The sequence below is a fragment of the Triturus cristatus genome, chromosome 4_1, assembly GCF_964204655.1.
Source record: "Triturus cristatus chromosome 4_1, aTriCri1.1, whole genome shotgun sequence".
Lineage (NCBI taxonomy): Eukaryota > Metazoa > Chordata > Amphibia > Caudata > Salamandridae > Triturus > Triturus cristatus.
The window spans coordinates 198,357,520-198,382,820 of NC_140585.1; the positions used below are offsets into that span (position 1 = coordinate 198,357,520).

Here is a 25,301-nt window from a genome sequence, read left to right on the forward strand (position 1 = left end):
GCATGGTAATATCAGTGTTGTTAGCTAAACTTTTGACGATGTTTCTCTCATGCTTATGTTATGTTATGTTATGTTAGCCGGATTTGTATAGCGCACAGCTGCCCCAGCAAAGGGGCGTCCCGGCGCTTAAAGCAAGAAATCGGCGTACAGGCAACCCAATGGGCAGGCAAAGACAAGGCTAAGCATAGATAAATTGTCATGTTTTTTGGATTAATAAAGTAACTTTTGAAGGTCCTTGTTGACAAGAGTTTCAAAAGTGTCCAATGTTTTATGCGAGACTGGAGGGATGAGCGTGCTTTTTGGTTTGAAAAGCTGTGGAGATGGTTCATTAGTTTGTTGGTCCGGAGTTATCACATTAGTAAAAAAATGTTTTAACCTGAGTGTCAGCATGAATTTGAAAAATTCTCCCTGTGTTTGTAAAGAGGTAGTATTTGTTGTAGGTACAAATGACAAACCGCGGGCTAAAACAGCTGTTTCTTGTGGGTTGAGTGACTTAGAAGAGATGTTTATAACTAGATTACTGTTTTTCCACTGCGAAGTGATTTGCCGCTTGCTTCCTTGACCTCTGCGTGTTTTTCGTGTTGTGATAACGAGATTGGATCTAGAGGGGCTGGCGGACGCCCATGGTCCATGGCCTGTGACAAAAAAGATGAAGTTGATGAAGTAGATGCGCCTGATGAGGTTGATGGACCAGCTGGTTGAGAAAGCGCGATTAAGGAAGCGGGTGTTCTGCTTATTGTTGTATCTTTGTCTGAGACTGAACTCTCATCGGATGATGTTGGTGTTTTTCGGTTGTCAAATTGCTTTCTAGTATATATATCAGCCCAGGTGTAGACTTCATGTAATTTATAGTCTATTGTGTCCCTCCTATATTTATGGAGTTTACCCTCTTGCAATTCTTTCTCATATTTTTCTAATTTTTGATTCAAAACTTCGAGTTGAAGTTTCCAGGAGTCAGATTCCATTCATATTTGAAGCTCACTCTTAAGGGTGTAAATTTCATCCTCAAGGTCTTTAATCGTCTTGGATAGTTCTTCTATGATCAACAGAATGAGGTCAAGCGAACATTTGTTGAGAATGGCATACCATTTGTCCATGAAACTAGAGTTGAGGTGAAAGCGGAAGAGCATAGGTAGTACCAGCCGCTAAGTCAAAGCCATGACCATAACTGGTCATTTAGTGGAGCTGTTAGGGCAAGGTATCTGGAAATTTTAAGAAATCCACGGATTAAATACAGGTGCAAGTGGCTTAATTGTATCAGAATAAAACATAGATGCAGGGCTATTACATATTTTTGAATGCAACTTGTTGTAACTGTGCAACAAGTGTCCCATAACCATATTGTTGGACCAAAAAATGAATACCAGGTATAAGCCTTTTACATATGACTCAGGATAGCGAGCCAAGCATGTTGAAGGTTTACTCAGGGAGGTGAGGAGGGCTATACACTTAGAAGCATGGACATCAATTCACCAAAATACCTGGGGGAGCTGAAGTGACATCACAAACCATTTGACCTTTACTTTAACTCACACAAACATTCACTCATACACATACTCTCTCTTACATAAGCACACTCTGACTTGCAAGCACACACACAAATTGAAAAACATATTTTTACTTACCTCAGCTGCCAGATAGGGTCATATTCCAGCTAATTGCACTCCATTTTTTTTATTACACACACAGTGTATAAAATCATATTTATCTCCATTAGTGTAATACAAAACTGACTGAAAGCAAGAAAGGTAGAACCCTAAGTGAGGTTCATAAGAACGAGATGTTCCTGTGTATCTGGCACTGATTTTGCCGCATCTGAGGCCAGGGGTCACAATCGCAGTGCCAGAGTTCACAAGGTGCAATCTCAAGGTCACAGCTGTAACCCCATTGTAGGAGAGTAGGATCTGCTTCACATGGGTACCCCCACTTTTTGCTGGTGTTTCACTGTTTTTCGACCTTAGTCTGGCTGTGGCCCTGCTAATCAGGACCACATCCTAGCTGCTTCCCCTCTAAAATGGTTTGCATGTACATTAGGTACATATCTAATTGGATTCTGAAGTGCCTTATAAGACCCTAGTATATGGTATACTATGTACCTAGGGCATAGGTATCTCCGAGGTCTACCAGGGGCTGAAGCATGTAGTATGCCATCCCTGGGAAGCACTCCAAAATGGCACCACAGGTCTGCTACTGCAGCCTGGGTAAGGGTGTGCTTGCACCCCTTACAGTGGTATAGGCGACCTATCTCACTATCATTGCACACTCATATAAAACCTATAAGTCACTCCTATGGCAGGCCTTAACAATCCTGAAGGCAGAGTGCTTGGTTTTTATGTGAGAGGGTGCCCCTGCATGAGCAGAGCCCCTCTGCAGTGTTCGGAGTATCTCCTCTGATGCCGTTTGTGGTGCAGCCTGACCATATATTCTTAAGTGCATTATAACCTTGCGGTAAATGCTAACTTTGGGATAGCTGCACGGAAACATGTCGTATTTGGTGTCAAATGCTTTGGAATACTACCCCCCCCCACCAGTTCTGGCGGTGGGGGTAGAATTCCAACCTTCTAGAGGGAGAGACATGTTCACACTGGTATAACCCTGTAGGACTTTCTTGAGCCCTGGCATCACAAAATGGATGCCTCTGTCACAGACACAAGGGTCTGGCCTCCTGCTGCTGACTGAAACTCCAGCAGGGGAGGCCTGGACAAAAGATTTCCTGTCGAAGGGAGATGTAACCACCTCCCCAGACAGGCAGATGTGTATTGGGGCTGGGCGGGAGCACTCTCTGGTGCTTTGAAGTCCTGCACTGGGGGCACACTTGGTGTCCCTGTGCATAGTCCAGTTCAAACCGGTTGCAGGGGCTACCTGCCCCTGCTCTGGTGCAAAACTGGACAAAAGAAATGGGTGTAACCACCCCTCTTTCCAAACCCTCTCATAGGTGGGTCCCTAGAGTATGTCCAACCCCCAAACTTAGTATAAGTATGGGAAGCCAGTCCTTGCGACTTTAGATTACGCTGGATGAAACTCTGCAACATATATCCTGGACCTTCAACTTTCTATCTCGACTAGAAGACGGAAGAAATCTCCCTTGTGGTCAAGGAGTGACTCCACTGCTTGGCTGGCACCAAAGAAGCAACTGACCGGTCTGCATTGCTGAAGGTCCCGCCAGACGCCGAAGTCTTTGCATCACCAGAGGTGAATTTCCAGACTTCCCCAGTGGCTACCCTGAGTCCACAGCAAAGTTGAGGCCCGTGGCTATCGTGGGTGATGTGGAACCATGACCCCTGGACACCGTGAACTTTTGAAGCAACACTATCTTCTGGGACTTCCTCGAAGTTGTGCTTTGGGTTCCGAGTAGCCCCAGCCTCGAGCACCTCCTGCACCGAGGATTGCTGGCCTCCACTCCATGAGTGACCCGTGGGCCAGTTTCAATTCAGACCGCTTGAGGCTCCTTCGCGATTGCTAGCCCGTTGGCAAGTAGGTCCCCACAAAGGCAACTCCTCTTCTACTTGGGCTTTCCTAGTTGCGTCAGACATACCCCAACTTACCCTTGCCTGGTGAGTCCCTCAGACCTTGCTGGTCTGCACCGCAGTCCTTTCTCTGATTTCCAGTGACTTGTCGTTGCCAAGGCTTGTTGGGTCCAATCTGGTCGCTGACACTGCAGCACTCGACAGACTTTGTGGGACAGCTGGAATCCAGCTCCTGGTTGCCATCGGCACCTTCTGGACCTCGTGGCTGAAGAGTCAAGACACCCATCAACTCACCTGAAGCACCCGACATCGGTGGGCATTGGTCCATCCTGCCCTCGGTCACTGGCTAGTGACCCAGACTCTGTCCCCTCTGCTTTCAGGTTCCTTACATCCTAGATCCAGGCTTGGATCTCTTCGGACACTTCTCCTCTTCACGGCAGCAGCAGTTCTTCGCCAGCTTCCATTGTAATCGACGACGCGACCCGACGCCAAAAGACACCTATGCACCCGGCTTCCCTGGGTGAGGTAACTCGAGTACTCCGGTGCTCCCGTGGGTGCTAGCCCTAGAACTTCTTAAGTCCAAAAGGGTTTGGTCCTGACTCGATTCTAAGTGTCCCTAATCTCTACATTTCCAACCGCGACATTGCCCATAGAAGTTAACAGGAGCCCACGGTTATGTTTACACACTGCATACAGTCCCCGTGGGTCCCCTGTGTCACTCCCTTGGGTGGTTCCTTGGGGTCCCAGCAATTGTACAGGCTCTAGGCCTTGTGTCTAATTCAGTCGTGGTTCTTATACCACTTTTTTGGTATATGGTTTGGTACGCCCCTAGGGCCCAAACGTGTATTTGTGCTATTACTGTTGATTGCTAACTTGTAAATTAAGCACTTCGAACTCCAGTCTCATAAAGAGACTAGAGGGGTGTGTTTTATCCTAAATACATATATTTTTAATATATACCTGGTGTGGTTGTCCTTTCATTTGATCATTCAAGAGATTATAGACTGGTAAAACAAGCTGCTTTACATTCCTTCAAGACTTAGCCTGAAAGCTGCTCTCCATAGCTACCACTAGGATAGCTTTCAATAAAGGTTGTCTTTAACCATTCACCATAAGGGGTTGTTTGGACTGACACACAGTGCCCACTAGAACTAGTGGACAGCATATATCAGGCCATCTTCTCAAATTGCTGTGCAGCGTGTGGGATTCCAGCTTGCTATTGTTTTACCAGATGATCTCAATTGAATTGATAACTGAAAACCACTAAAGGTACCTAAGGTACATATAATATCAAGTTTAGTTACAGCAAGTTCTACTGAACTTAGAGCTGTGTGTGAAGGGATAGCACACCCTTTCTACAACTCAAGAGAGTTTAGTAGGCCACACTAGTGTAGGTAGTGCAATACACTACACCACATTAGTAATGTCTAACCAGCCAGGAACCAGTGGGTCCCTACCAGGAACCAGTGAGCTCCTTCCCTATAGATATGCGGATCTCTCCTTTGTTCAGCTTAGGGCCTTATGTTCCATTAGGAAGCTGAAGACAGGCAAAAGCCCAACCACCCAGCATCTCATAAAGATACTTAAGCTGGGTGATCTCCCAGGACCTAGTGGTTCTGATGGGGTAGGCAGTATGGGTGGGGCAGCAGGTGAGGGTGGGCCTAGGGGTAGCAATTCCCCTGACCCTACCTCTAATGCTGACCAGACTGATGACAATGATCAGAATCTGGTGAACACAGCTCTCCTGGATGAAGATGAGGAGGATGACAACAACGCTCCTTCCTTTATTCCTCCAGGTAGAACTGAAAATAGGGCTAGAAGGGATAGATCTCTGTCAAGGGGATCTGTCCAGTCTAACTCCTCTATAGGGACCTCTTTCTCTTCTCACAGAGGGAGGGAAACCTCCCAGGAGAGGAGAGAGAGACTGCTGATGTATGAGCAAGACAAGTTCAACCTCAGAAAGCAGCAGATGGCCTTAGATAGGGAAGCCCTAGAGCTCTACTGAGCTAGTAAAAAGGAGGGACTAGAGTCCCTTGGTGGCAGCAACTTCCCTAGAGATAGGGAGAGGTCTTATGACCATAGAAACCTAAGTAAGATTGTCCCTCCCTACCAGAGTGGGGATGACATCCACAAATGGACAACTGCCTTGGAGAGGGCATGTAAAGTACAGAAGGTCCCAAAAGGTCAGTGGGCAGCAATCTTATGGCTCTCCTTTGCAGACAAAGGTAGAGACAAGCTCCTCACTGTAAGAGAAGAGGATGCTGATGATTACCAGGTCTTGAACAGTGCACTGATAGATGGGTTTGGCCTAACCACTGAACAATACAGGTTAAAGTTCAGAGACACCCAAAAAGCACAAAATCAAGACTGGGTTGACTTTGTTGACTGTGCTACTAAGGCTCTGGAAGGTTGGTTACTGGCAGTAAAGTGTGTGACTTCATAGGATTGTACAATCTGATAATGAGGGAGCTCCAGCTTTTGCACCAGTACCTGGCAGACTCTGATCTGACCTCTCCCCAAGAATGGGGAAAGAAAGCAGACAAATGGGTCAGAACCAGGGTGAGGCAAAAGGTACAGAACCAAGGTGGTGACCCAAAGAAGCAGGATTCTAAGAACTCTGACAAGGATGGGGACAAGGGTAAAGACCAGAAGTCTTCTCAATGGCCCCAAAAATCTTCTTCTAATGAGGAGTCACAGTTGAGTAAGGGAAAAGGCCAAAAGAAACCTTGGTGTAAAATCTGTAAGCAGAAAACTCACTGGACCAGTGACTGCACCAAGGCCAAAGTGAATACTCCAGCCCCCACCGATGCCCCTAAGGCACCTGCTCCCCCTAGTGCAGTTACAATTGGTGGTGGGAATACACAGAATAAGGGTGTAGTAGGGTTGACCCTGGGTTCTGAGATGGACTCTGGCCTAGTCAGAGTTCCAACTCAGGCTGTGCTTGTCTGTGATGGGAGCATGAATATGTCCCCCTGTGTGAGTCTCAGTAATCTGGGCAAATACAGACAACAGCCTTTGATAAATGGAGTAGATCTTGGGCATTCAGGGACACAGGAGCAAGTGTCACAATGGTGAAAAAAGATCTTGTGGATCCTGGGCAGATTATACTTGGTGAAATGTACCAAATGACCAATGCTAGCAATGTCAGAACAGACCATTCTCTGGCAGTTGTTAACTTCTCCTGGGGAGGGGTAACTGGCCTAAAGAAGGTTGTGGTAAGTGCAGACCTACCAGTACAGTGCTTGCTTGGCAATAATCTAGAGACTTCCGCTTGGGCTGAAGTGGAGCTCAGGACACATGCAGAAATGTTAGGGATCCCTGCACATGTCTTTGATGTGACTAGGTCACAGGCCAAAATGTCTAAAACTGGACAGGCCCTGGATTCTGGAATAATGGACCAGGTGCCTCACAAGAGGAGGAGCAGTAGGGTTAAGGCAGAGCCTTCCCACCTGACTCAGAATACTGATCAGTCTCCTCAGGGAGATGATCTTGAGCCTGAGGAAGGAACTGTCCCAGAGGAGCTTGAACCTGACCAGGTTGAGTTCTTGGGGACAGGGGGCCCTTCCAGGTCTGATCTGAGCCAGGAGCAGAGAACCTGCCCCTCTCTTGAACCCCTCAGAAAGCAAGCTGCCGATGAGGCTGCTGGGAATGCTAGTGGCACCCATAAGGTTTATTTGGAGATGGACTCCTATACTCAGAGAGTAGAGACGCCAAGCCTGGTGCATCCAAGAGGTTAGTTATACCTCTGAGGTTTAGGGGTTTCCTATTGACACTAGCCCATGATATTCCCCTAGCAGAACACCTAGGCCAGAACAAGACTTGGGACAGAATTGTTCCTCACTTTCACTGGCCCCACATGTCTGAAGACACAAAGGAGTTTTGTCACTCCTGTGTAACCTGCCAAGCCAGTGGCAAAGCAGGTGGCACTACAAAGGCCCTGCTGATACCACTACCTGTGGTGGGGGTGCCCTTTGAAAGGGTAGGGATTGACATAGTTGGTCCCATGGATCCCCAAACAGCATCGGGGCACAGGTTTATACTGGTGGTGGTGGGTCATGCCACCAGGTACCCAGAGGCAATTCCCCTAAGGAACACTACAGCACCTTTGGTGGCAAGAGCTCTCTTGAGTGTGTTCTCAAGAGTAGGCTTTCCTAAGGAGGTAGTAACTGACAGGGGTGCAAACTTCATGTCTAGTTACTTGACTGCTATGTGGAAGGAGTGTGGGGTGAACAACAAGTTCACCACACCCTATCACCCACAATGCAATGGTTTAGCTGAAAGGTTCAACAAAACCTTAAAGGGCATGATTAAAGGACTCCCAGAGAAGCTTAGGCGCAAATGGGACCTACTTTTGCCCTGCCTTTTATTTGCATACAGGGAGGTGCCTCAAAAGGGTGTTCGTTACAGCCCATTTGAACTTTTGTTTGGACACCCTGTCAGGAGTCCATTGTGTTTGGTGAAGGAAGGATGGGAGTTACCTCTCAAGCCCCCAAAGCAAGACATAATGGTCTATGTACTTGGTCTCCGCTCCAGGATGGCTGAGTACATGAAAAAGGCAAACAAAAAACTTGAGGCTAGCCAGGAACTGCAAAAAGCCTGGCATGACCAAAAGGCTGTCCTGACTGTTTACCAGCCAGGACAGAAAGTGTGGGTGTTGGAGCCTGTGATCCCAGCAGCCCTCCAGGACAAATGGAGTGTTCCCCATACAATTGTTGAACAGATAGGGGAGGTTACCTACTTGGTAGACCTTGGAAACCCTAGGAGTCCCCATAGGGTACTTCATGTCAAAAGACTTAAACTATATATTGACAGGGCAGACATGGGCTTGCTCATGGCTACTGATGAAGGACAGGAGGAAGACAGTGACCCACTCCCTGACCTGCTTTCTCAGAACCCTGATGATGGGTCAGTTGATGGTGTAGCCTTGGCAGGCATCCTCACTGCCTAGCAGCAAACTGACTACAGAATCCTTCTCAGCCAGTTTAGACATATATTTTCTCTGACTCCAAGTCAAACCACCTGGTGCACTCATGAAGTGGACACTGGGGACAGTCTACCTGTGAAGAAGAAGATCTACAGGCAACCCGACCATGTCAGGGACTGTATAAGGACAGAAGTCCAAAAGATGTTGCATTTGGGTGTGATTGAACCCTCAGTTAGCCCTTGGGCTAGTCCAGTAGTCATGGTACCTAAACCTCACACCAGTGGTGGGAAAAGAGAGATTAGGTTTTGTGTAGACTACAGGGGTCTCAATGCAGTCACTAGGACTGATGCCCATCCCATCCCCAGGGAAGATGAGCTAATAGATACTTTGGCCTCAGCCAAGTTTCTAAGCACATTTGATCTGACAGCTGGCTACTGGCAGATCAGACTAGCTGATGATGCAAAGCCAAAGACAGCATTTTCTACCCCTAGTGGGCACTATCAATTTGTGGTAATGCTCTTTGGTTTGAAGAATGCACCTACAACTTTCCAAAGGTTGGTGAATCATGTTCTTACAGGCCTGGAAGACTTTAGTGCAGCATATCTAGATGATATTGCTGTCTTTAGCTCCGCGTGGGAGTATCACCTGGTCCACCTGAGGAATGTTTTGGAGGCCCTGCAAAAAGCAGGCCGAACTATCAAGGCTACTAAGTGCCAAATAGGGCAGAGTCAGGTTGTGTACCTGGGCCACCTTGTAAGTGGAGGCCAGGTTCAACCATTGCAGAGCAAAATCCACACCATAATGGAATGGATTGCTCCAACTACCCAGACTAAGGTGCGAGCCTTCTTAGGCCTGACTGGGTATAATAGGAGATTTGTCAAGGGGTATGGATCAATAGTGACACCCCTGAATCACTTAACTTCTAAGAAGATGTCCAAAAAGGTTCAGTGGACAGCTAACTGTCAAAAGGCATTTGATGACCTGAAGCAGGCCATGTGCACTGCTCCCATTCTGCAGAGTCCTGACTACGCCAAGAAGTTCATTGTCCAAACAGATGCATCTGAATTGGGGGTAGGGGCTATACTGTCACAATTGGATGATGAAGGTCAGGATCAGCCAGTAGCTTTCATAAGCAGAAGGCTGACCCCTAGAGAGAAACGTTGGTCAGCCATTGAGAGGGGGGCCTTTGCTGTGGTTTGGGCTCTGAAGAAGTTGATGCCATTCCTCATCAATCACAATCCAAGACCCCCATATTTCTATACCTTGCCAAAGATTCACAAAGGAATAACCCCCCCCCCACCTGGGAGACCCATTGTCTCTGGTATAGGTTCCATCCTAGAACCTTTATCCAAATTCTGTGACCACTTCCTACGGCCGTTGGTCCGAAGAACCCCTACTTTCCTCTAAGACACTAGAGATGTCTGAAGGCTTATAGAGACTACCAACGAGAAGGGTCCACTTCCTGATGTACTTCTTACACTGGACGTGGAAGCTCTTTACACCAACATCCCTCAACTCAACACCCTTGAAGTAGTGGAAACCATCCTACTAAACACCACCTGGGACTCCCCACTCCCATCAGTTTCATCATGGAATGTGCCCACATTGCGCTCACTGAAAACTTCTTTCAGTTTGAAAATCAGTGGTTCCATCAAACACAGGGCACTTGGATGGGCAGTACTTTCGCGCCAAGCCTGGCATGTCTCTACATGTCAGACTTTGAATCTTAATATGTACTCATAGACACCAACCCCTTTTCGAATAACGTTCTCCTATGGAAACGTTATATCGATGACATCTTGATCTTCTGGAAGGGTAACAAAGACGTGATTCCAAATTTCCTAACATGGATCAATCAATTGAATCCTTACCTCATTTTCACTGCAAACTGCTCTGAATTTGAACTTCCTTTTCTTGACCTAACAATTATCAAGAAACCCGATAGATTGATAACCATAATATACAAAAAAACGACCGACAGTCATTGTCCTCTACTGTACCAAAGTTTCCATCCCAAGGCTCTCAGGGAGAACCTCCCATATGGCCAATACTTACGTATACGAAGGAATTGTAGCAATATCACAGACTACAAAAAACAAGCATCAGACCTCAGTGACCATTTGATTAAAAGACAAGGATTATCACCAACGCCCAAAACCATGCACGGAATACTAACAGATCTTGTCTTCTCGAAACACATACCAAACCTGTCACCGACGAGATAACCTGTGTCACTACCTATACCCTTGAGTCCAACATGGTGAAACAGGCGATTAACAAACATTGGAAAATACTTGACACAGGCGACCTTTCACTAAAAAACCTAGATTCGCCTTCAAATGCACTTCCAACATCAAGGACTTACTGATCCACACTAGACCTAAGAAACCGCCCACTACTGGTCATACAACATTATGGAATCTACCCCCTGTGACCGGGCACTACCCTTGTGGTCAATGCGTTGTCTGTCCTTTTACACGAGCGACAAAAACTATCCAACTCACTGACAATTGGATTTGGACCCAAAAGACACATACCAACTGTAACACACGCAATTGTATCTATTTAATCACATGCCCTTGTCATCGCCAATACATTGGTATGACGACACGAGCGGTAAAGACTAGAATCACCGAACACAGAAGCAATCTGCGCTGTAAAAAAGTCAACACAAAAATGTGTTCACACTATGTTGAACAAAAACACACCCCCAATGATCTACAATGGACCATCCTAGAAGCCTTCCCCTCTATCACAAAAGAAGCCCTGTTTAGGAAAGAACAGTGCTGGGTCTTCAAATTGGGTGGCCACATAGGGGGTCTCAACGACGATATCCCTTGGGCAGAACTGCATCGCTAGCGCCATAGGTGCCACTACCATACTTACACGCAATAATAACAATTAATTATTTCGGTTTATAGGAACACCAAGTGAATCACACAGTTCTACTATTCCTACAATCACTACAGGACTTCCGTGACACTTTCCTCCTTATCAAGGAAGTGCACTAATGCAGGTCCCCGAATCTCCCTCTCCCCCACAAGAAGATTTTCTTTTGATGCAAATTTAAAACTTCATATGCCAAACAATACCACCACAGCTTGAGGTCCTTCACATGCTACTCATATACCAGTAGTGAGGCATCATCGTTCCACCCAATTGAACTCTCACACGGCATTAATAAATAAAGTTTTATTCACGAGGTAGAATCAACATACTATCCCTATCCAAAATGGCCAACACGCTTTTTGACGTCATGACAACTCCTCGATTTAACTGGCCGGCTGAAAGGCTTCCATACGGGGATCCGAGCACCGGGTAGGATGATCGCTAGTTGCCCGCCTATACCGAGTGAGTATCAGCCAACAAGCCTCCTAGTACCGGTAAGCTACGCTTGTTTGTGTGTCTGTCTGCTACTCGGGATCTAAACTGTAGCCTGTTTTGATGTCTCCTAGCAGCAATCGGAGCAACGACGTGCTCCGTGTTTTCCCCGTCAGCCTGGACTAGTTAGCTAGGGGTGAGTGCGCTTGTTGAAAATGAAGTCTAATTTCAATTTTAACTCTGGATTTGTTTGCCTCACCCGCCACCCGAAGCCCATCATTTTAGTACCGACGCCTCATTCAGCAATTTGATTTGTTTTAGTCGCCCTTGCGTTTAACCTGCTAATTGTCCAGTCACGAAGGGATGTACACTCGCGTTCCGCTTCGTTTCTTACTTTCTTCCTTGGTCACGTTCCATCTATACCACTTAACGAACCGAGCTACCCATACATCTTGACCAGTACCGGTTACTCGACCACCACGGTTCCCCTCCTTTTTAATCCCCCCTTTTAATCACCTCCTTCGTTGCCTCGCGCCTGGTAACTGCAACACACGAGTTTTTTATCACCACACGACTCTAACCACACGACCTCCTGGAGTTAGTATTTGACCATCTTTTACTGGTTCTAGTAATAGTGTATATTTCTGCGAAAATGAGCTGTCTGTGAGGGCGCCAATTTGGCGTTTGACATGACTTATCACCCCCACATGACTTATCACCCTCGGCGGACACTTAGCCACCTTAGATCTAACCGTCACGCGTTCACATGACTATGGAGGGATGTCGATCAGCGTCTACCTGTCCTCACAGTGAGCCTGGAGCACTGGCATCGGCGCCATCATTATGTATCCGCATGAAGTGTTTTCTTAAACAATTCTTTTACTCTAAACTTGCACCATACCGTTCATTTAATTTTATGAATCCTGATGATAAATGGTGTCATTCAATGTTATTATTGTATTGATATCAAAAACTATTGTATACTAAACACCCTTATTTGGTTGTCTGTTCCCCATCATTTCTTTCCTCCCTCCCCCATATATATACTTTTTCCTCCTTTTACCACAGGTCTTCAAGTATACCCCAGCACTAGCTAGTTAGTATACATCCTACCGCCTCTGGCCTTCAAACCCCTTTGGCCAGATGGTAGTGCACACACCACGTTTAGTTTATGGTCCTGACGAAGTGCCAATTGACCCGTTCGGGCAGCAAGGGCACGAAACATGTTGACCTCTCACATCATTACAGCCCTTTAGGAACATTATTCCAACGCAAGGGCATTTTCACCAATTTTAACCAGGCAAGAGCTACCCAATCAATAAAATTCACTTGAATAGGACTGCTCTGAACCCTTTTTAATAAATCACTATATCCGCGCACTACCTAGCCCTCACACCCACACGCACCCTACGGCTTCTTCAAAAGATCCCCGAAAAAGAGCCCCGGTAACGGGAGCCCATCAGACATTGCAGCGCCAGCCCGACGAGGGGCAAATGCCCAAATGATGAAGCATGACATCCCTTGGGATGTGTGAGGGCATTACGAAGAAAGACCTGCTTGTCCCTAGCCCTGTCCCCCAGGAACTGTTCACCTCATTGTGATACTTGTTTGGTACTCACTTCCTTGTTCAGACAGACCATAAGCCCCTCTTATGGCTAAAACAAATAAAGGGTGAAAACCCCAAACTGCTTAGGTGGTCCATTTCCATACAGGATATGGACTTTACAGTGGAACATAGACCTGGGAGTAACCATGCCAATGCAGATGGACTCTCTAGGTATTTCCACTTAGAACATGAAGACTCAACTGGTCAAGGTTAGTTTAACGTCCCTGCGTTTGGGGGGGTTGTGTAGGAGAGTAGGATCTGCTTCACATGGGTACCGCCACTTTTTGCTGGTGTTTCACTGTTTTTCGACCTTAGTCTGGCTGTGGCCCTGCTAATCAGGACCACAGCCTAGCTGCTTTCTCTCTAAAATAGATTGCATGTACATACGGTACATATGTAATTGGATTCTGGAGTGCCTTAGAAGCCCCTAGTATATGGTATACTTTGTACCTAGGGCATAGGTACCTCAGAGGCCTACCAGGGGCTGAAGCATGTATCATGCCACCCCTGGGAAGCACTCCAAAATGGCACCACAGGTCTGCTACTGCAGCCTGGGTAAGGGGGTGCTTGCACCCCTTACAGTGATATAGGCTACCTATATCACTACCATTGCACACACATATAAAACATATAAGTGACTCCTATGGCAGGCCTTAACAATCCTGAAGGCAGAGTGCTTGGTTTTTATGTGAGAGGGTGCCCCTGCATGAGCAGAGCCCCTCTGCAGCGTTCGGAATATCTCCTCTGATGCTGTTTGTGGTGCAGCCTGACCATATACTCTTAACTTTGGGACAGCTGCACGGAAACATGTCGTGTTTGGTGTCAAATGCTTCGGAATACTACCCCCCCCACCAGTTCTGGCAGCGGGGGTAGCATTCCACCCTTCTAGAGGGAGAGATATGTTCACACTGGTCTAACCCGGTAGCACTTTCTTGAGCCCTGGCATCACAAAATGGATGCCTCTGTCACAGACACAGGTCTGGCCTCCTGCTGCTGACCGAAACTCCGGCAGGGGAGGCCGGTACAATAGGTTTCCTGTCGAAGGGAGGTGTAACCACCTCCCCAGACAGGCAGATGTGTATTGGGGCTGGGCGGGAGCACTCTCTGGTGCTTTGAAGTCCTGCACTGGGGGCACACTTGGTGTCCCTGTGCATAGTCCAGTTCAAACCGGTTGCAGGGGCTACCTGCCCCTGCACTGGCGAGAAAACGGACAAAGGAAATGGGTATAACTACCCCTCTTTCCAAACCCTCCCAGAGGTGGGTCCCTAGAGTATGTCCAACCCCCAAACTTCGTATAAGTATGGGAACCCAGTCCTTGCAACTTTAGATTACCCTTGATGAAACTCTGCAACATATATCCTGGACCTTCAACTTTCTATCTCGACTATCTTCTGGGACTTCCTCGAAGTTGTGCTTTGGGCTCCGAGTAGCCCCAGCCTTGATCACCTCCTGCACCGAAGATTGCTGGCCTCCACTCCACGAGTGACCCGTGGGCCAGTTTCAAGTACGACCGCTTGAGGCTCCTTTGCGATCGCTAGCCTGTTGGCTAGTAGGTCCCCACGAAGGGAACTCCTCTTCTACTTGGGCTTTTCTGGTTGCTCCAGATATGCCCTGACTTACCTTTGCTGGGCGAGACCCTCAGACCTTGCTGGTCTGCACCGCAGTCCTTTCTCTGATTTCCAGTGACTTGCCGTTGCCAAGGCTTGTTGGGTCCAATCTGGTCGCCGACACCGCAGCACTCGACAGACTTTGTGGGACAGCTCAAATCCAGCTTCTGTTTGCCATTGGCACCTTCTGGACCTCGTGGCTGAAGAGTCAAGACACCCATCAACTCAGCTGAAGCACCCGACATCTGTGGGCATTGGTCCATCCTGCCCTTTGTCACTGGCTAGTGACCCAGACTCTGTCCACTCTGCTTTCAGGTTCCTTACATCCTAGATCCAGGCTTGGATCTCTTCGGACACTTCTCCTCTTCACGGCAGCAGTTCTTCGCCAGCTTCCATTGTAATCGACGACGCGACCCGACACCAAAAGACACCTATGCACCCAGCTTCCGTGGGTGAGGTAACTCGAGTACTCCGGTGCTCCTGTGGGTGCTAGCCCTAGAACTTCTTAAGTCCAAAAGGGTTTGGTCCTGACTCAATTCTCAGTGTCCCTAATCTCTAAATTTCCAACCGTGACATTGCCCATAGAAGCTAACGGGAACTCGCGGTTGTGTTTACACAGTGCATACAGTCCCCGTAGGTCCCCTGTGGTACTACCTTGGGTGGTTCCTTGGGGTACCAGCGATTCTACAGGCTCTAGGCCTTGTGTCTAATTCAGTCGTGGTTCTTATACTACTTTTTTGGCATATGGTTTGGTACACCCCTAGGGCCCAAACGTGTATTTGTGCTATTACTGTTGATTGCTAACTTGTAAATGAAGTACTTCAAACTCCAGTATCATAAAGAGACTAGAGGGGTGTGTTTTTAATTACTCATAGAGCCCTGCGCAAGGCAGGACCTAGGTACCTCTCAACTCGATTCTCCCCTTATACCACCATCAAGACTCTCAGGTCATCCAAAGCCAATCTCCTGAGACCACCCACCTTTAAGCGAACCACAAAGGGAGGTAAAACTGTTGCCTTCCTGGGGCCTAAAGCCTGGAACGCACTTCCGATCAACTTAAGACTACAGGCATCGGAATTCCTTTTTAGGAAGGCACTAAAAACATGTATATACAACATCCCCGATGTCCATTGCTTTGCGTTAATCTAAACAGATCTCAGGCGTAATTCCCATTGGACCCCCCCTCCTCTATTCCTTAGCGCCAGGATGCTCCTTGCAGAGTGACAGTTCGCGCTTAATAAAAGAATATTTACATTTTATCATAAATACATATATTTTGAATATATACCTGGTGTGGTTGTCCTTTCATTTGATCATTCAATAGATTATAGACTGGTAAAACAAGCTGCTTTACATTCCTTCAAGACTTAGCCTGAAGGCTGCTCTCCATAGCTACCACTAGGATAGCTTTCAATCAAGGTTGTCTTTAACCATTCACCATAAGGGGTTGTTTGGACTGATACAAGGTGCCCACTAGAACTAGTGGACAGCATATATTAGGCCACCTTCTCACACATGTGTGATCCCTTAAGGACATCCATGCCTTTAGGGCACGGACAGTCAAATATCCCTTGATAAAAGAGGGTCCAATCCCTGCTTTACTTTTAATAAAATGAAACCTCATTCATTATGCACAAATCTACATACTATATTTAAAATTAAGATGAACATTGTAACCCAGACTTCTCTAACCCCCTGCGGAGGTTAGTATCCAAGTAAAGGCCACGCATTTCCACTGACACTGGTTTCCTACCTAGTTTTTGGGGTCTCGAGACAGACAGCTTTAACTGTCTGTCGAAGACAGCATTGTAATCAATACTTTGACACATATTTAGGGTGGGCTTTGGGCCTACTTCTTGCTTATGATTGGATGGCTTGCATGCGCCTTTTCAATGCCTTGCTCCTGAATCAATGGCTTACCCCCCTATCCAATTGTTTGTCTTACCCCTGGAGCAGTTAATCTCCATCCTGTATTTTCATTGGTTGAGAATATACTTCCACTGCTGATATCACAGAACTATTTATTCTACCTGTTGCTCTGGCATTTGAGTTGAGGCACTTGATGGGAGTGCATGTCCTATTTTGTTCTCTCTTTCTCCCCTTATCTCTCTTTCTCTGTATATCTCCTATTATCCCACTCGTTCTCTACTACCCTTTTTCTATCTCACCATCATCCCTAGTTATCATGGCTTCTCTATTTCCTCTGCTGCCCACTGACTTCTATCACACTCTTTCCCCCTCTCTCCATAACCACTCTCTACTAATAATGAGCAGTGTTGCTACCTGCTACAGCCACTATAGGTAGTGTTTGTAGTATTTCATCACAACCATTGCCAAAGGCAATAAGCAGCGGGCATCTATCTTGAATGGTTATTATTCTTCCAAAATGTCCGGTGCATTGTGTCATAATGCAAAGTGGTGGCCATCTTGGAAGTATACAGAGTAGCAATCCAAGAGGGCCCGCCTGCCGCTATTACATTTGCCAGTGCTTATGGCGCCATTCTACAACAATTGCAAACATTGGCAAAGCCAATTGCAGTGGATGTACATCATGGAAATTATTTTCTATGCTTTCAAGATGGCCACCATGCTTTGCCTAATGACCATCCACCACCAATGGCTTCACCAATCCTTATGTGGTGATTTTGCAAGCGCTGGTAAAGCCAACAGTGGCAGGTGACCATCTTGAAATGTTATTTTTATATACTTTCGCGATAGGCAACATGGCAGCCAATTTGTAACAGAATAACAATAGTGTTTTTATACTAATTGTTAAAGCATTCCAAGACGGAGTTATATTTAATCTAGATGCAATGTTACAGTCAGCCTTTACTTTTACAAAATAGCATTTCAAGATGTGGGAGAAGATGTGGCCTAATGATCAGAGCTGCCAACATTGAAACTTGGGAAGCTGGTTCGAGTACCACATTGGTTAAACATCCTGTGATTCTGGGGAAATCATTTGATCCCCCAGTGTCTCAAAAAATGAATCAGATGTTGTGTAAAGTGATCTGGTGCTCATGTAAAATACTCTATTGTCCTGGGGCCAAGTTTGCATTACATAAAACTGCCAAAAGAAATTACCTCGTATTGCTATCGGCTTTGCCAACGCTAGCACCACTCTTCAAGCACTGGAAATTACAATTGTGGCAGCAAAAAGTCATTGATAAAACAAGCCGTATTGGCTTTGCCAATGCTTGTTTGAAGTGTCGGTCAAGAAGTAATTACTTTATAGTTCCCAACTTTTTCATTGCTGATGGAAATGATACTCTGTACAAATGACATTTGCAATCTGATGTTAACCACTGTGCCTGGGAAACCCTTGGCTACTAATTCACAACTCATTTTGTTAGAGTCAGAACTATCAGAGGCTCAATTCCAGATCAGTCGACATGAATTTATATTTTTTGCATTCCACCATATTCCTAAAATTTGTGCATGACCTTTGTATTTGAGTTTGTTATTGTAATTAATATTCTTGTAACTAAAAAGTGTTTTATCTTCTTTCCCAATAGGGCACTTGAAAACGCCACCATGGCAGATACAGGAAGCATTAACCGTAACATCACCAATGCTCTAGGTTTTAATAAGACAGAGGAAGACAATCCAGTAATGGAATCTGCCACCAGTTTCATAGTTGCAACTGGTTTCATTTTGTTTATCAGCTTCTTTGGGATCATTGGAAACAGTTTGGTTTTCTGGTATCTATGTTTTAAAATCAAAAGGACCAAGTACACCATTTACATCATCAACCTTGCTGTCGCTGACTTAATCTATCTCATCTTCATCTCTGTGGAGATGTGCATCACAATACTTCTTTTTTTAAAACAAACACCGGTAGCGCACCCACTGACAGTAGTGTTTGCACTAGAGATCATACTCGGCCTTGGAAACTATGCTGGAATGTTTCTACTGACTGCCATTAGTGTGGAGAGATGTTCGGCCATCTGTCACCCCATCTGGCATCGTCACAACCGTCCAAAGTTCCAGTCCTTGCTTTTATGTGTTATAAGTTGGGGTCTTTCAATTCTTGTGACTCTGGTTGACAACATAGGTTGTCCCCCAGAGCTATTTGGTACAGTGGCGGTGCGGTGTACCGCAGTCCACACATTTTTATCAGTGTTAGTTTTCTTGTTGATTATACCCACTATGGTTATATCCAGCCTGATTATGCTAATCATGGTTAAAAAATCCTCAAAGAAAAACCATCCACCAAAACTTGTCATTGTCATTGTGGCAACTGTCATCGTCTTTCTCATTTCAGTAGCACCTGTGAGAGCTTTCTCTGCCGCTGCTTTCTTCTTTGCGGTTTATATGTGTATCTCAATCAATAGCAGTGTCAACCCCTACATCTACTTTTTGGTGGGAAGGCAGAAAATGCAAGGAGTCCATGACTTCCTGGAGAAAGCTCTCAAAAAGGTCTTTGGAGAAGAGGAAGACAAAGAGGAAGGAGAAAAAGGAGTGCCAAAACACCATGAAGAGGGAGACACCACAGAGTCTAACATCAGTTAGACTGGACTTTCCACTTATTTCCTAATGACTGATTAGTGGAAATGTAAATTTTAAGTACCAGACAAGACTTTCTGTGATCTCCCTGCTAAACTAATACACTGAACTTATGTATCTTCATTGGCTCATCGTAAGGCGTGTCCTCTAAATAGGGGAGGCTGAAAAGCTCCATTGATTCTCAGGCAAAAGGCATCTACTATAGGTTCATATGTTGTGTGCCTCAAAGAGACTTGCTCCTTTTTTTCACAAAACTGCCATCTTGGCACAGACATAAGATATATACACTGCAGAGGTGGAAGGCAGATTAGGTAAGGTAGGTTAAGTATGATATGCACAGTACGTTAGGTCTGGTAGGTCATGTAGCCTAGGTATGGTAGGTAAGCTATGCTTGATATATGTGGTTGGTAATTAAGGCAAGTTAGATAAGGTTAAAGAGACTAAGAAGGATATCAGAACACATAGCACATACAAAATATACTGTATGCATGAGAGTGAGCAGGAGAGAGGGTGCAAAAGCATGACCGTCACCAATCAAACCTTACCCTTGTCTGGTAGAACACTAACATATCAGAATGCAAAGAAAATACGACTCCTGCATATAAGGGTCAAAAGTAATAGTTGCTTTATTTGCCTCGAGGAACAGAATCTCTCCTGAGTAGACATGAGAAGCGAGCTGTTGAAAAAGATCTAGAGACTTGACTTGGTGAGACAGATAGATATCCATTTTGTTCTGAGTAGAAAAAACTATCAATCAGTCCAGCAGATTACTTCAATTTCCAGTTTTAGATGTAAGTTTCTTTGTCTAGTGCAAACGTGTACTTATAACAGAGTCCATGCATTTGTGCAAAAAATAAATATCAAACAACACCAGTCCATGAACCCTTTGCTCATCCAAAACAAGCCTGTTCTTTCCAACGTGTGACATGTTGGCTAGATAAGTATTAGGTAAGGTAGGTTATCTATGATATCTATAGTAAGTTAGGTCTGGTTGGAGCTGTAGCTTAGTTATGGTAGGCAGGTATGCTAGATGTATGTGGTTGGTAAGTATGGCAGGTTAAATAAAAGCCCCTTAATGGTAGATCAGTTATGGTAGGTAGTATATTCATGTAGAATAGCAGTTAAGCTATTGTAGGTATGGTAGATAAGTTGGAAGGTATGCTAAGCTAGGTATGGTAGGTAAGTAGGTATGTTAGGTAAGTAGCTATGGTTGGTAATATAAGGTAGTTTAGGTAGAATTTCTCCATAACGGCCATGTACAGTGGACAGGGCTTAGCTATAGTATATTTGCCCATAATCAGGTTTAGGTTTAAGCACTATACCCAGCCCCTGTCGGAAATTGAAAGGAACACAGGATGGCATTAGAATCTGCTCACAACTTCAATCAATTGAATATTACACCCTCAAATACCTTAACCGTACTATCAATGAGGGAGATCGGGTGACAACATTTCGGAGACATACGATCCCATTTTGTGAAAATATGAACTATTGTGGAGAGGGACCAGGAAGTAATGATCTTATTGCTTAAGGAATTATTAAACACATTTGATATCACGGACCCCCAAAGATCCATGTTGAACCTAATTAGATCTATGGCGATCCCATCCAGCCCCGGGGCTTTTCCATTCGGACTTTGCCTAATAGCTTTTATAGCCTTCTGCAAAGTGATGGACAAAGCTAGTGAATAGGATAATTGTCCCCTCAACTCTTCCCTCAAGCACCCATTTTCCACCAAATTATACATTACTGTGAAGAGCGTAACCCAGACTGTGACTGGAACACTGCAATTTGAAAGGAGATTCCCTTTGTTGAAGCTTATTGATCAATCAATCAATCAATCAAACATTTGTAGAGCGCACTACATACCCGTGAGGGTCTCAAGGTGCTGGGAGGGGGGGCACTACTGATCGAACAGCCAGGTCTTGAGTAGCCTCCTGAAGGTCAGCAAGTCTTGGGTCTATTGTAGGCTCAGTGGGAGGGTGTTTCAGGTCTTGCGCAGGACGGTGGCGAGTGCAAGGTCGGCGGAGTGGAGCTGGCGGTTTGGGATGTAGAAGGAAAGTCATCTGTTGAGGTAGGCTGAGCCGGTCTTGTGGAGTGCCTTGTGTGCGTGGATGAGGAGCTTGAAGGATATCCTCTTGTTGACGGGGAGCCAGTGCAGGTTTCTCAGGTGGGGGGTGATGTGGCCGTGGCGTGGTATGTCGAGGATCAGTCGTGCCGAGGCATTTTGGATGCGTTGTAGTCATTTGATGAGCTTGGTCGGGCCTCCCGCGTAGAGGGCGTTTCCGTAGTCGGGTCTGCAGCTGACGAGGGCTTGGGTGACTGTTCTTCTTGTATCTGTCGGGATCCACCTGTAGATCTTGCAGAGCATGCGGAGGGTGTTGAAGCAGGAGGAGGAGACGGTGTTGCCTTGCTTGGTCATGGAGAGCGTTGAGTTGAGGATGATTCCCAGGTTGCGTGCGTGGTCGGTGGGTGTCGGGGCTTCCCCCAGTGCCGTCGGCCACCAGGAGTCGTCCCAGGCTGAAGGGTTGGAGCCGAGGATGAGGACCTCCGTTTTGTCCAGGTTCAGCTTCAGTCGGCTGATCTTCATCCAGTCGGCGATGGCCTTCATTCCTTCATGGAGGTTGGCTTTGGCGGTGACGGGGTCCTTGGTGAGGGAGAGGATCAGTTGAGTGTCGTTGGTGTAGGAAATTATGTTGAGGTCGTGCTGTCGGGCGACGTGTGCGAATGGGGCCATGTAAATGTTGAACAGTGTCGGGCTGAGGGAAGATCCCTGAGGTACGCCACAGATGATCTCGGAGGCTTCGGATCGGAATGGGGGGAGGCGGACACTCTGGGTTCTGCCGGAGAGCAAGGAGGTGGTCCATTCCAGAGCCTTGTATCGGATCCCTATGGTGTGGAGGCGTGTGCGTAGTGTGCGGTGGCAGACGGTGTCAAAAGCGACGGAGAGGTCCAGTGTCAGTGGACCTCGGTGGCAGAGAGGTCCAGTGTCAGTGTCAGCGGACCTCGGACAGTGTCCCAAAAGATCTTTCTGTTCTTGGAGAGGGACAACTTTTTCCAAGAGCTCCCAGTCCCCCCTACTCAACTCTTTCTTTCTAGCATTCAGAGTTTTTTTATAAATCTGATGGGCCTCACACACACCAACAGGGTCATTTGGGATGTTAGAAAGGGCTTTCCTAAGTTTATGATTGACTGCAGAATAGTGGTTATCGAACCAATGCAAGTTTGCCTGCCTACCTGTGATCGGCTGCAAAAGTAGTTGCCTGATACTCAGAATAAGGGAATCTAAATAAGCTAACATTTCATCCCCCGCACATCAGAAAAACAATTCATGAGAATCATAAGGTGGGACTTTAACAGCGTGGAAGGGGGAACCCCCAGGTCCTTCAAATTCCATCAAATCTCAGTCAATCACTGGTGTACTCTGAGATACATATTGTGGCCTGGGGGGGGGGGGTAGTTTAAGCACTGTAAAATGACGTACTCCATACTTAAAGAAGTGACCTAAATAAGGTCAACCGGGTCACTCTCGACCTCCACTAGCCTTCCAAGAAATGAAGAGTCGATAGCCCAGTAGAGAATGCAATCAAACTGATTTATTAACAAAACACACTGCAGCGGAGTCCAGTCTGACCAGTCTCCTATGATGGCTGGCGAGGGACTGACTCTAACAAGCATAAAGGGAGTAATTATACGTTTGAGCATCAGCACAAGACACACCCACCCAGTAACTTTCCACAGAGAGCAGCAAAGAACAAAGGGGCACACAGAGATGAGCTAAGAGTCTGATACCGGGCACAAACTATCTCTTTGGCAAAGTCATAGAGTCCGTACCTGCAGCTGGAACAGTGGGAGCAAACCTCTATCTGCAAGGAAATGTATGCACTAACGAGCAACTTTCTCATACTTCAGTGAGGCCTAACCTTGGAGATGTAAATGCATCCCAGCAGCTTTCTGCTGAGGCAAACAGCAAATGACAAAAGCTTAGTTTCAATCATAGGGCGAAATGGAGGCTGTATGAGAGAAAATGGCGGCACAGATGCTAACTTAATCTCACAATATTTGCAGGGATTGGTTACATATGTATGCAATAAAGATTATTATGAAATAGCTACATAAATGCTAACATAATACAATGTAAAGCATGAGTGAAGTGACCTCAACATGTCTCAATTCTAACAGACTCTCCTTTTAACTTTATTAGCTAACACTAATGCCTTTATTCTTGCTATCAGGTAAGGGTCTTTACAATTCTAAAGGTAGAAAAAAACTGTTCAATCACAGGCTACTGTTACTAACTTATGAACTATCCATCAGAACTAAATACTCTTTGAGGCTAAACGCGCGTGGTGACAGCATTGATACACAGCAGGCACAACAGGCTGGGAGACAGTGTATACAGGGATATATTCTTCGTGTCAGCAACCTTTTTGGCTCAGGGCAGAAACATACTTTCACGTGGTAGCTAATAGAATTTATGATACATAGACAAGGCAACAAGTATTAGTGAAAAAGAAAAGAGAGGCAACATCTGTCAGACCATTCCCTCATAGGCAAAAGATAAATGTGAAAGTAAATATTATGAAGTAAGATCCAAGACAGAATTGTTGTCAAGCAAGCTATAAGTGAAGTCACATGAGCTCCAACCTATCTTAGTCCCCCTCACCCCCTTGATACAAAACATACTGCCATATTAACCATCATTATAGACATCTGCCCAATGTATGTGCGAACATCAATAAGTGTCATATCTGGAACAGGAGAAAAGGAATTGAATGTGCACCAATCTAAACAATTGAATTATCAGTGAATGCCTTCCTGTGCTCCCCTCTGTGACGAGACAAAGTATCAAAAATGTGTTCAGAGGAAAGAACATGCAATGGAGCCAATGGGGATAAAGCAAGGAAATGGGACAAAGTTCCCAGCATCCATCTGGGTCCCGCTGGCGGACCTCTATGGTTCATTAGGCGTAGGCGCTGTTGGGCACCGGCGGTGGAGCTGTTCGTCTTGCTCGGATACAGATCCCACGTTGCAGGGCAAGGTATTTCTTTCTTCGACTGTCCAAACAATGCACCAATCTCCCTTTCCCTACACTATAGTTGGTACCATGGGCAGGGTACATACACCCTATTCTTCAGCAATACAGTCCATCCATCGCTACTAATCTGACTCTCCCTTTGGTCCACTGTTCCACCTGCAGGGGCGCAAATTGTACCTCAACACTCCAGGCAAAGAAGGGTCAGGAAAAAAAGGGTCAGACTCAAGGGGATCAAGGTCAGGGGCTCAAACACAGGTGAGCCCACAGGCTGGGCCTCAATGGGCTGAGACTGAAGCACATGTGGACCAACAGGTTGGGGCTCCTGGATAGCCCCTCTTTCTTTCCTTTTACAATTGGTCCCGCCTCGTACAGCACTTCTTTGCTCTGCAGCTCTGCCTCAATCTTATTCAAGTGGATGGTCCATAATGATCAGCCAGGCTGTGCTTCGCGTCCGGGGCCCTCTGATGTGACTGCAGGGCGTCCCCGAACTATTAGGGAATAGAATGCAAACTTTCAGTTAACTGGCAAGGATAAATATTTATATAATTATTTTTTGTCTTTCCACACTAAATAGGGGGGGTAAGCCTCAATCCATTTGCCAAACTCTTCAAGAATAATCAGGACATCCTTTGAATTACTATATCTGCCTATTCCTATATTATTCTTATGAAGAACATCAAAAAGGGAAAATGAGTGGTGCGAAATTACCGGGGGCATACAGGTACCCTTCCTAGTATTGTGCGTCATGCGCACCATACAGTACACGTCTCATCATAACCACGGTAAATACATATGCATCTGGTAACATTCTTTTTTCTTCCCTGAACTATCA

General features: G+C 46.0%; 1 protein-coding gene across 1 annotated transcript in view; it reads left to right on the forward strand.

The window, feature by feature from the left end:
- Positions 1-20,311, forward strand: part of LOC146854017 (proto-oncogene Mas-like) — a 44,465-nt gene extending 24,154 nt beyond the window's left edge. The window contains exon 2 of the mRNA XM_085650472.1: positions 18,441-20,311. Within this exon, the coding sequence (XP_085506598.1) occupies positions 18,441-19,437 (997 nt within the window). The 3' untranslated portion in view covers positions 19,438-20,311. The remainder of the gene's footprint in view (positions 1-18,440) is intronic.
- The last annotated feature ends 4,990 nt before the right edge of the window (positions 20,312-25,301 follow it).